The 12,955-nt window shown below is 45.5% G+C and overlaps 1 protein-coding gene across 1 annotated transcript in view; it reads right to left on the minus strand.

Moving 5' to 3' along the window:
- Positions 1-12,955, minus strand: part of APCDD1L (APC down-regulated 1 like) — a 49,710-nt gene that overhangs the window by 13,109 nt on the left and 23,646 nt on the right. Inside the window, exon 2 of the mRNA XM_054981968.1 lies at positions 47-221. Coding sequence (XP_054837943.1) covers positions 47-221 — 175 coding nt within the window. The remainder of the gene's footprint in view (positions 1-46; positions 222-12,955) is intronic.

The raw sequence follows: 12,955 nt of genomic DNA on the forward strand, positions 1-12,955 counted from the left end.
GCCTGATGGCTTTACATCATCCCTTCCACTGCTAGAAGAACCTTACCCTGTTGAAATCCAGTGACCTTCCAACCGGGGAGGCAAAAGAGCTGAAATTCTGGCACCATCCTGAAGGTGGCGCAATTGGTACTGGCACTGGGGCTCCCACCGTAGTTTTCCAAGGTTGGCCAGTTCCTCAGGAGATACGGGGACATCCCACAGCTTCTTTCCAGAGGTGTAAGCTTGAGAGAGAAACCAAATGTTTTTAGGGCAGAGACACAAATGCCCTGGAGCATAGCATTTCAGTTATTCAATATACCTAGGTTGCATACAGCATTTATGAACTGGCACCCTCCACCTATGATTTAGTCACCTTTATTCTGCCCAAGAACTGCACAGTTTCCATCTAGTTTCCCTTCCTGGCAGCTATGTGAGGTATGAAATAGAAGTCAGAGAGGCAGTGGTTGGCCCGCAAGAAATCATATATATTTATAATTCTGGATCCTTACATCTCACACCCATGCAGAAGGCACCAACCTGCTGCAGTGTAATTAAGCCCATCGAAGGACTCACTAAGATGCTCTAAATTAAATCTGTCTCCCTCAATTTTCTATAACTCTGTTCTATTTACAGGCTGTAATTATCTTGTGCTCAGCATAAGTGCTCTGAGCTAGCTCCCCCCTTCTTTTCCTGAGTTTACTTACAATTTACACACCAAGATCTCAGATCTGTTCTTCATTCATTTTCCCTTTGCTTAACATGAGGTCATCTCAGACTAGGCAACTGGGGGAAAAAAGTTATGCCCAGCTATTTGAATGGCCCTAGAAAAAGCCCTTGAGAGGTCAAGGGAGATGGGAGAGCCCTTGGAGATGGGGCGCCCGAACGTCTACAGCCGGAAATGGAAGGACAGGAAGAGTAATTGAAGCACAAACTCCAGAGCAGCAGAAAGTTTAAAAAGTCAGGAATAGGCAGTTAATTGACTAACCCCCTCACCACCCATTAGGGCAAGCTACACTGTACTGTTGGCAACTGATGGACTCGTCAACTTAGCCAAAGTTGACACAAGGGTCTAGAAGCCGGTGAGGCAGCTCAACAATGATTTTAACAACAACAACAACAATAATAGTTTGCTTATATACCACCCCTTTAGACAGATTAGTGCCCAACTCAAAGTGGTGAACAAAGTCAGCGTTATTTTTATCCTCACAATACAGCTGAGGATGAGAGAAGTGGCTTACTCAAGGCCACCTGCTGAGCTCAAGGCAGTAGTGGGAATCGAACCAGCAAAGTGCTGACTCGCATCCCAACCACTACGCTACAGCAGCTCTTCTAGACAGGTTAGTGCCCTACCTAGAGCAGTGAACAAAGTCAGTGTTGTTATCCCCACAATACAGCTGAGGCTGAGAGGAGTGGCTTACTCAAGGCCACCTGCTGAGCTCACGGCAGTCATGGGGGTTGAACCAGCAGAGTGCTATGCACAGCCCAACCACAATCACTGCGCTACAGCAGCTCTCAAAAAGGCAGTCCCTGTGCTGGCTGTCTCACAGAATCAATGGGTGCCATCAGGCTGCAGGTGACTTATGTCAACTCTATACAGTTTTCGAGGGAAGAATTGAACAGGGGTGGTTTGCTGTTGCCTGCCTCCGTGTAGTGACTCTGGACTTCCCTGGTGGTCTCCCATCCAAGGACTCTATTTAGCTTCTGAGATCTGACGAGATGGGGCTAGTCTGGGCCTTCCGGGTCAAGACTCCATCTCTACTCTAAAGCAATACAACAGGACATAAGGTTTTAAGGAACTCTCTGTAGGTGCCACCTCTGGCTCAACAGCAGCCTCAGAGACTGGCAATTATCCAATCATCGGCTGGAGGACGTTCCAGCTGCAGGTGCCACAGCGTAAAGCTCAACGCCAAAGGCTGCGTGGAGTGGTTCTTGGCATGCTGCCAAAGGGGCTGGCTTTTTGAATCAACCTCCATCCCTGCCAGTGGCATGCAAGAAGTTAATCCTGCACGTGGCACCAACTTTCAGACATCATGCACCCAGACAGGTGAGCTCTCACAGTTGCTGTAATGCCTGAGATGGCTGTAAGAACCATCCCTCAAAAAAAGAAAAAAACCCGACTGTGACCATTCTACAGCAAGCCCTGGTTGCAGAACCTATGAGGAGCCCCATTATCCACCTCCAGTGATCTGGGTGCTTAAGAACAATCTGAAAATACTGTATATTAATAGCACAGCACATCCTCTCACCGCTATGCAATACTCTCAGAACAGCCCAGATGGGCTAGGCCTAAGATCCATTTAGTCGGGAAACCCTGTCTTGATTCGGGGTTGGAGATTCAGTCTGAACCCTTATCTACTGAAGGCAAGGGTGAATGTGGCCCTGATACCCCAAAAAAGAGGGGCCCGGTTAAAATGGAGGCTCACGGATCCTTCTGGATTCCAAAATGGATCGTTTACAGGGAGGGTTAGGATTCCAAACACATGCTTTGTTGAGGCTGCAGTAGAAGCTTTGAACATGCTCTTCAAAGCTATTGACAAAATTGCTCCTCATATACCTCTTCCAACTTTGGGGAGAAAGCCAGTCCCATGGTATAACATACTGGCTGACTTTGAGTCTCTCTACACAAGATGCCTCGGGGCTTGTTCGTCAAGTGCAGGGAGACACAATGTTAGCTGGGAAGCGCAGTTTTAAAAGACAGAGCCGGCAGAGATTGTGCCTCAGAGGGTTTGTTAATTACATCTTCCCCTCCCCAAAGGCTCTGTCAATTTCACCTCTCCAGTCTAAAAACTGTGTGGGATCGTAACCAGATGGCCAGTGTCCATTCCTCGCTGCCCTCTGGTTGCGATCCCACACAGTTTTAGACTGGAGAGGTGAAATTGACAGAGCCTTTGGGGAGATGAAATTAATAAACCCTCGGAGGTGCAATCTCTGCCAGCTCTGTCTTTTAAACTGCCCTTCCCAACTAACATTGCATCTCCCAACATGTGTTCTTTACATGTCAGATATGTAGAGAGACACTTAAAGAGGGCCAAAGGTATCTAGAAAGATGCTGGCAGGAAACTCACACAATCCAGCAGTGTGTGCTGTAGAGCCCACTGGAACGCTTATGAAGCAGCAGCGAGAGCAACAAAGCAACATCATTTCTCTGCAACCACTGCACCATATTCACAACCATCCCAGTTGTTTAAGGTATCTCAACATCCACCAACTTCTGGGAGTTGGGAGTGCATTGTTTTAACCCTCTGAGGCTTATGGAATCTGAGGTGTGTTCACTTGGTATATGATAATATGCAAAGTTTCCGAGTTATGCAGAATTCTCCTTTCAGGCAGAGTGGTGTGCATACTGAGGCTGGTCCAAGAAAAAAATGAATGTGATAGCTCCGCTCCTTAGCCAGATATGCTTCAAAGTTCTCCTCCCCTCTTTCCACGATCTGCTGTTGAGGGACAACAGCTAAACCAGGAACATGGCAACAACGGCATATTAAGACTTCCCGGCTACCCTTTTTACAAGGACAGTAATTTTGTCACCTACCTCATTTCCCATAGCTGCGGATGTTATTGGCTCAGGCAACGGGAGCACACGCAGCCAAACCAAGCCTTTAACACCGTTTTCATTTCATTTGTTTAAAAACCACTAACCTCACATCAACAGGATTTTACCAGTGGAAGAGATACTATGCTGACACCCTCATCCAATTGTTTTTTCTCCCCTGAATGTTTTGCAGACATCCGGCAGATGTTTGTAGCCATTAAAGCTAAGCATCACACACACACACACACAAACGCCCTCCCTCCCTCCTTTCCAAAATCCTCAAATCAGAATCAATGAGGTACAATGAGACTTGGACCTCGGGAGACACGGCATTCACAGGCCTGGGCTTTCTGGGCGACCCGTTCCAATTCCAAATCTCTTGAAGATTCTATTCCTCCAAGCATCCACTCCTGCTTCTTGAATGGTAATATCAATCAACTGAGCTTGAAATTTCCCCTTGCAATTTCTCTCTGCCATAGACTGCCTACTGGGAGTCTCTCTACACGAGACATTTAACAGGTGAAGAACACGTGTCGGGAGATGCAATGGTAGCCTGGAAGAGTAGTTTTAAAAAACAGAGCCGGCGGCAGGGCAAAGGCTTTGCTGTACACTGCAGCTGTTTGAAGAGGCTGTGAAATGCCAGAAAGGAAACTTCAGCCGATTGTAACCTCTCCAAGTCCAAGCCCAGCTCTGGAAGGCAGCTCCAGCCCATTTCCATTCTTCGCTGCCCTCTAGTTGCAATCTCACAGTTTTAGACTGGAGAGGTGAAAATGACTGAGCCTTGGTGGGGGGGGGGAGAGATGAAATTAACAAACCCTCTAAGGAGCGATCTCTGCCTGCTCTGTCTTTTTAAACTATGCCTCCAGGCTAACATTGCATCTCTCTACATTTGAGGAACACACACCAAGGCATCTTGTGTAGAGAGACTCCGGGCTTCAGAGGTCCCTGTCCCAGTGCAGTTTGAGTGGTACTTCCCGTTTTCAACTGACTGCGATCATTTCATTGGTGTCCAATCTCGGGCAAATATGGAGACTCGTGAAGGAAGGCTTTCAAATGGGGAACAGGAAGTGTGCTGCTTTCTGGCAGTTTGCTCTGGCTCCCTTCTAGGATCTTGACATCATGGGACCTTTTCTGGGTCAGGTCTCTCAAAAGAGAAATCATTCCCTTCCAGATACTTTTGTCTGGTGAGTAGATCCATGTCCAAACTACTCTTCTCACTTCTAGACCAGCAGGTATTTACTATTTATTTATTTATGTCATTTATAGTCCGCCTTTCTCACTGAGACTCAAGGCAGATTGCATAGTGTGAGATTAGTACAATCAGTAGCAAGGACAAAGGCAGGCATTTCCATATAGTGTCGAGGACATTTACATAAACAATGTCATAAGGTAAATGAATACAAGTTTACAAAGACATAGCATTAGCAAGGATCCAGTGCAGAGTTGAAGAAGTGCTGAAACAGAACATAATCAATTCCAGGACTGACATTAGACAACATGAAACACAAGTAGTATATAGGAGTACATATTTAAACCAACAGATAATACATAAGGCAACATAATGGTGAAGTCTATGGATCCTAACTCATTAGCAAAACATCTGAGACCCCCCCTCCCTACAATACTGCCCTCCTACCTCAGTAAAAAACCTTTTTGAATAATTCGGTTTTGCATCGTTTGCAGACAGCCAAGAGCGTGGGAGCTCTGATGTAAATATTGTACAGATTCTTTGAGAGACCCACTGCAGCCCCAGCAAAATTCCTATGACAGGCTTGGCGCACTGGTTTTGCCCCAACTGCAAGAGTTCTGATGTGCAGAAGTTCATCTTTCCACTACAAGAAGATGGTTTCAGGTGGGTAGCTGTGTTGGTCTCCTCTAGAACAGCAAGATTTGAGTCCAGCGGCACCTTAAAGACCAACAAGATTTCAGGATATAAGATTCTGAGAGTCAAAACTCCTTTCATCAGATTTGTCAGAAGGGAGCTTTGACTCTTGTAAGCTTCTCCCCTGAAAATACTGTTGGTCTTTAAGGTGCTACTAGACTCAAATCTTGCTGTTCTACGGCAGACCAACACAGCTACCCTCCTGAACCTATTTTCTTGTAGCAGAAAGATGAACAAGATTTTCAGGATATAAGCTTTCGAGAGCCCAAACTCCCCTTTGTCAGCTTCATCAGAAGGGAGCTTTGACTCATGAAAGCTTATACCCTGAAAATCTTGGCTTTTAATTTAATCTTGCTTTTCCACTACAAGTAAATTGGAGAGGGTTGAACAAATTAAGACACTGTTTTACTCTTCAGAGTAAAACAGTGTTTTATTCTACAGAGTAAAACAGATCGCCCTACAAACTGTAAAACTGATCTGAATGTACAATTGCTAATGGACCAGAATGACTGACTGTTTACACTAGTGTAAACATACCAGGATCAATGCAGCTCTTCCAGATATCTACCAATGATGGCTTGGTGCCCAAGCGTATGCACATTAATGGGTTCAAGCCAATGCACAGCACAAGTCTATCATTAAATCCTTATTATGTCTCCTTGGCAAAGCATCAAGTCTGCATTGTTTTATAGCACAGACGCCTTGGCAAGATAATCACAGGGTTTTGACACATTAAAAAGACTAATCAGTGATAAGGCTCGGCAAAGAAAATATCAAAGAACAAACGCTGACTTACTTTCACTTCAGTGAAGGGAACCTAGATTGCATTGCTCTTGAAGTCTATGATACAGATGGGCTGGAAGGGAATGTTCATGAACATTCGAACTGCTCAGGGAACAGTGTTCCCAAAATGTTTTCCAATCTAGTTTCTGGAAGAGAAACTTATCGATTAATTTGTCAAGCAGGTCCTAGGGACAGGATCCCTGCTGGATCAGCTCCTAAGAGTGGCCAGCCAAATGTCTCTGAGTAATCACAACAAATGTTTCAAGGTGATGCCAACCTGGTTACACTTTCTCTTTGGCACTCAGAGCTTCCCTACATCTGTCCATCGATATAACACAAAATACAATAAAAGGTATATCCAGGAAGTGTGAGAAACCAGCATTACATGCACACAAGTGAATACAAAATAGCATTGAACAAGCTCAGATGGTCTTACGGCAAAACTATACCTGTGTCTTCACCAACGTACATTTCCAACCAAGGGAGAGGAAATCAACGGAGGGGACAATTTGGGCTGAAAAAGTGGCTGACAGGGACAAAGAGTTAACATTTCTCTCTGCTTCAAACTCTCTCTGTCTAGGAAAAGCTGCTTTCGGGCTTTTTTCACATGTAGCAATGTGTACTTAGTCCCTCAAATAAGCCAAAATCATAGTACCACCAGGAAATATGGTCTGTAGTTAAATACAACTACTCCAGCTAGTGGCACCACATATTTATTTAGCTAACAACATCATTCTTTTGCCAATCCACACTCCCTAGGATGGCTGGGCGGTTGCCTGCGGCAGACAAGCCTGGTGAAGTTAGTTTGGCCTCTGGTGGGGTGGAAATATACACACAACCCTTAAGCAACACTTATTTTGGAGCAGGGTAACAAAAAGAAGGGATATGTCAGGTTGGATCCTGTGAATCCATTCCGCTAACTTTCTTCCAGCACAAGCCTCGTGCACTGAGGAAACCTTGTGATGGAGAAAACCACCGTCACTAGCTGAATGGATCCATGGGATCTAACCCACTGGATGTCTGCTCATTTATTCACTTCATTGATAGGCTGCCTTTCAGGCCCCAAGGCATTTTACAACCATTAAAACTATTTTTAAATAGCCAAACAAGAGCAAGAATGGCAAAGAAACTGGCTCGACTGGGGAGAAACAATGACAGGATGTGCTCTACAGTAACAACAGAAAAGGGCAACTTGGTTGACTGCTAGAAAATGTTCGTTCGCACATACTCTGGGCTGGATCAATCCCATTAGTGATGGTACTTCCCTCTGGGGCTAGGAGCCTTCCCTGATGCAAGAGGTGCCAGTGTAACAGCTCTACGGGATTCAACCCTATGTCTGAGAGGGAAACTGCACAATATGCATATCAGGTCCTACAAGGTTCCCTGGGAAGTGTAGTCTTACAAACAACAGTTGTTCGATGTATTGTCAAAGGCTTTCACGGCCGGAGAACAATGGTTGTTGTGGGTTTTCCGGGCTGTATTGCCGTGGTCTTGGCATTGTAGTTCCTGACGTTTCGCCAGCAGCTGTGGCTGGCATCTTCAGAGGTGTAGCACCAAAAGTCTTTTGGTGCTACACCTCTGAAAATGCCAGCCACAGCTGCTGGCGAAACGTCAGGAACTACAATGCCAAGACCACGGCAATACAGTCCGGAAAACCCACAAAAACCATAGTTGTTCGATGAATCGCTGGTTTGAAAGCACCAACGGGAAGTTCCCTTTTTATCCTTTTTGCAGAGCCCCTGCAACTGAAATTGACCGATCTTCATCAATTTCACCTCCTGGCTTGGGGTGAAATTGACCAGCCTCCTCTACTAAGCTAGGAGGTGAAATTGATGACAGTCAGTCAATTTCAGTTGCAGGGGCTCTCTGCAAAAAGGATAAAAAGGGAACTTCTCTTGGTGCTTTCAACCCAGCAATTCATCGAGCCTGCGATGGAATTAACTTTTTTTTTTAAGTTGAAAGAAGGGGGGGGAGGGGAGATGGGAAGGAGGAAAGAAGGAGTGGCTAGATAGTTGATCACAATGAAGTGAGAATCACAATGGGAGGAATTTTCTCCCTCTCTCTCTCTCTTGCAAAAAGCCTCAGCCTTTTTCCTGCCTCTTGTTACATTGTTGTCTCCATCAACTCCCGGAGGAAAACCTAAGCCAAGTGGCTTTTTGAGAGAGAGAGAGAGAGAGAGAGAGAGAGAGAGAGAGAGAGAGAGAGAGAGAGAGAGAGAGAGATTCTCTGATGGAACCTTAAGGGACATGAAGAACACGTCTGGCATCTCGTGTAGTTTGGCTCTGAGACAAATCCTTAACTCCCTTCATTTTCCAAGCACCAGTTCAAGTGAGAAAGTGGAAAACTCGGCACAAAATGCTGCTGACACTCCTTAAGCTGGAGAGGAAGGAGTCAAACTTGGCTAAGTCGAATGGTAGGATACAGACCCTGAGAAATACTCATAAATGGTCTAAAATCAAAGAAGCACAGCTGGTTAAGGACTGCCCACCACTCACCCTAAATGGCAACCTTGAAAATAACAGCCATCCGATTGAAAAGAAATGACAGGTTCTATAGGAAGCAAGACAGACAGTTAAATGATAGGTATTCCTTGCAAGCTGACAGAAGACAGATGCCATTTTGGCACGCTCAGGGCAGAGGCTCTTTATAAGAGACCACAAAGGCCACTAATAACAGCAATGCACAAGTACTTCCCCCCCCTTCTCATGCGGCGCGTTCTGAAGACTGCAACTATTAATCAGATGACGGTTTGGCTATGAAAAAAAGAAGCTGAAAGCATATTTCCAATGCCTAAATAATTAATACCAATCTCAGGCCCATCAGCAAAAGGGCCTTCTACCACATAATAGTAAAATAAATAGGGCTGTTTTTTTTAAACCCTGAGCAACACACACAAGGGCACTGGCAGCAGTTGAAGGAACAGCAAGAGAAATTACTAGAAGGTGGACAAGGGTTTTGTCAGAAGGGAAAGATAAAAGCCGCCTGGCTGCCTGACAGGGCATGTGGTATGGAAATTGCAGCAACTGATAAATACTCAAAAGGGTCTGAATATGCAGTTTATATAGGGTATAAAAGAAAGTCGCTGTTCCAGGAAGGAATAAAGAAAAGCAACTTCTTGTCATGGGAGAAATAAGTGTATAAACTCCACCTTTCACCCCAAGAAGGAGGACCCAAGGTGAGTAATTAGCTAAAGAAAACACCCACTCTCGAATACAACTAACAGAAACAATGAACAACAATGAGATTTTAAAAACGTAATTGAACAAATTTACAACAAGAAGCCAGCAAAAATATAAATAAAACACCCACGCTGTAGATCGCTGCCCAAAAAAATAATCCGCATATAAGCCCCAGGCTTACTAAACATTAAAGGCCTCCCGGAGGAGTTCAGTCCTACATGTACTTAACTCTCTCCCATCAAAGTCTGAGTGTTAACTCCGGCTGGAACATGGCCTTATTTTTACATCCATTCTATACATCTAACAGATTCCGTGGGTGGACAAGCTTATGTATGTATGTGGCCATCAAGTCACAACTGACCCCAGCAAGGGACTTTCAAGGCAAGTGAGGAGCAGAGGTGGTTTGCCAGTGCCTTCCTCTGCAGAGTCTTCCTTGGTGGTTGTCCATCCAAGTATCAACCCCGCATAGCTTCCAAGATCTAATGACATCCGGAAGTTCTACCACCCTGGACATCATTACTCAGCCTAGAATCCTGATGCAGCTATGCTCGTAGTGAAAATCAAGAGTTCATATGGAGAATATCTGGAGTGTACTTGGAAGCATTTTGATAACACAGAAGAAAGGAATCCCAAAGTACCAGATTCCTCATGTCAGGGACTCGAAGTCACACAGAGTTTGAGATACCAGAGAGTTTCTACTGATTCCTAGAACTACCCTTTGTCACTTCCAGTTAGGGCTGTCTATACCTTCCCGGTGGGAGGGGGGACCTGGCACTTACTGGGAGTCGCCTTTCTGTGCACATGCTCCCAGCACTGATGTGTGTGCGTATATGGGAAATGACATAATCATGCCAGCAGCAGGCATGCTTCCACTCTTTGCATGGGTCCAATTAGCCCGGTGGGAAGTGCGAGAGCAAGCCCTCCGCCAGTAACTTCAGGAAGTGATGGTGTTGCGCCCACCGCCTATGAAGTATCTTGCCTCCCAAGTCCATTCCCCCTGCCTTTTCCTCCTGCTAGTCAGGTAAGCAGTGGTGGAGGGCAGAGGCTAGGAGCAGGGCATCCCCCACCCCCACTGGGGGGGGGGGGATGTGATCTTTACTTCCCACAGTGATGTTGCTTTAAAAAAATTCTCCCACCTCTCCAATGAAGCTTGTCAGGAGCGTAGCAAGCCCAGTATGAGCCACCAAGTGAAAACAGAAGGGCAACATTAACCCTTATGATGGGCAGGTACTCTGAAGCTAGGGTTGCCAATCTCCAGGTGGCGGCTGGAGATCTCCCAGAATTACAACTGATCTCCCAGAGACAGAGATCAGTTCCCCTGGAGAAAACAGCTGCTTTGGAAGGTGGACTCTAGGGCATTATACTCTGCTAAGGTTCCTCCCCTCCAAAAACACCACCCTCTGCAGGCTCCACACCCCAAATGTTCAGGAATTTCCCAACCTGGGACTGGCAACCATATCTGAAGCCTCTAGATTAGAGATGGGCACAAACAGCAATACAAACGAAAAAAACCCACGAACAGCCCAATCTGCTGTTCACGAACAAGCTGTTCCTGAGGCCCCATTCCAAACGACCAGGTGGTCGTTGCAAGCCTAGTTCGTTGCTGTTCGTCAAAGCCAGACAGTCTGGCACCTGCCATCAATTCCCTTGGCAACTCAGGCAGGGATTGTCTGAACTCTGTCTGAACTCCTGCTGTTGCCCTGGAAACCCAATCTAAGCCCAATTTAGCTTGATAGGCAGGTCTTCCTTCCATGTGTGAACTGGAGCTCCAAATTTGTTACAAGAGGAAAAGACCAGGGGGGAGGGGGGGCTCCCAGCTCTGGCTTTCAGGAAGAGACAGCTGCTGTTAGAGAGACAGGGTGAGTGCATTAGAGTTTGAATTTTCTTTGTGTGTGGTGGGATAGGGATCTATCTCTTCAGGTTCCAGGGCTGAGCCAAGCTATTATTTATTATTGGTACCTTTCCTGCTGCCTGCTCAGGTAGGGTTTCTGAAAGTGGTGCAGTAGGGATCGACCCCTTCAAGTTCCAGGGCTGCTATCAGGCTCTGGGGCCAAGCTATTATTTATTATTGGAACAGTTCCTGCTGCCTGCTCAGGTAGGGTTTCTGGGAGTGGTGCAGTAGGGATCTTGATGGCTGGAGGACAGCCTGCTGGCCCCCACGAACAACGAACATGTTCATGACAGGATCATGTTCATTGTTGTTCGTTGTTCATGGATGGCAACGAACAACTAACACCGTGTTCTTTTTTTTTCTGTGCATGCCTATGTCTACTCTAGATTAACCAGATCTGGTATATGTACCAGGAATTAGGCCTTCAGTCCTAGACTGGAAAACAGACAGCACTTGCAGACCTTCAGACTTTAGCACGTTCACATCTTCCATGCTGGACATGGCTGCTTGTGAAGCTTGGCTGGGGCTCCAGCCTGCATGTGTTTCCTGTCTGTTCACAACACTGATAAAGGTTGTTTAAGGAGGAATATTCTGCCTTTCTCGAGAATTTGCCTTCTGCCCTAGAGGCCGAAACAGAGAGAGGGCAAGCAAGCAGGTCCCATGAAGACCAGAAATCCCAAGGGCTCTAAAATGATGTTTGAGCTTGTAAAAAGCAAAACAAAATAATATTGAATTCCTAGTCTGTAGAACTGCAACTTTTAAAATCAATAGATCAACCAACTGAATCTTTCGTGGGTTTAACTATGGGAGCCAACAATAATTGCCAAGTGCATACTTTAAGTAAACGGAATTGTAAATTAAGGGTGCTTTTGTGTTTCCTTAAAGCTCTCTTGTACAGTAATGGAAAGTGGAGAAGATGGGTTTTCCTTCTAATAAGGAGTGATAACTTTTGTCTGTTGAAATGTAAGATCTCACACTGTCTTCACGACTTCAAAACGGTTGAGTAAATTTAAATACAATTGATTAATTCGTTTATCAATTATAAGGCAGATAATTAAGCACCTAAAATTTGCTTCAGTTGTGAATTTCCCATTTATTTCCAATATTTCTGTCATCGCATTTTCACACTTGTATAACCAACAAGGACTTGTTTATATGCTGTCAAACAGAAAATGTACAGACAGTAACAAAAATTTGTGATTTGCATTAATATAGCTTAAGTGACCTAGGAACATGGATGACATGGGATGGAAAAAAAGAAAAATGAGATTTTTCCCCACCCCCACCCCACAGAACTACATTTTGCATAATCAGATCACATTAAATGCTCTAATGGCAGAAGATACCAAAAAAGGAAAGCTGAAAAGGCTATTAAACATGATGGCCATCTGACAGCAATGCTGATTCTGTGAACCTAGGCAGATCATGAGAGGGAGGATAGAAAGGGTTACAGCAGTGCTTAGTTCTCACGGCCCTTTCTTACATGCTTACGGTAATGCCGATCACCACCATGGTTATCAGGAAGCAATTTTCCCCAGGCCCGTTCGGCTAGGGATCTTGACAGTGTTTGGCCATCTTCTGGGCATGGAGAAAGGGTCACTGTGTGTGTGTGGGGGGGGTGTTGTTGTTGTGAATTTCCTGCATTGTGCAGGGGGCTGGACTAGATGACTCCAGAGGTCCCTTCCAACCCTATGATTCTATGATGCACA

The sequence above is a fragment of the Eublepharis macularius genome, chromosome 5 (genome assembly GCF_028583425.1).
Source record: "Eublepharis macularius isolate TG4126 chromosome 5, MPM_Emac_v1.0, whole genome shotgun sequence".
NCBI lineage: Eukaryota > Metazoa > Chordata > Lepidosauria > Squamata > Eublepharidae > Eublepharis > Eublepharis macularius.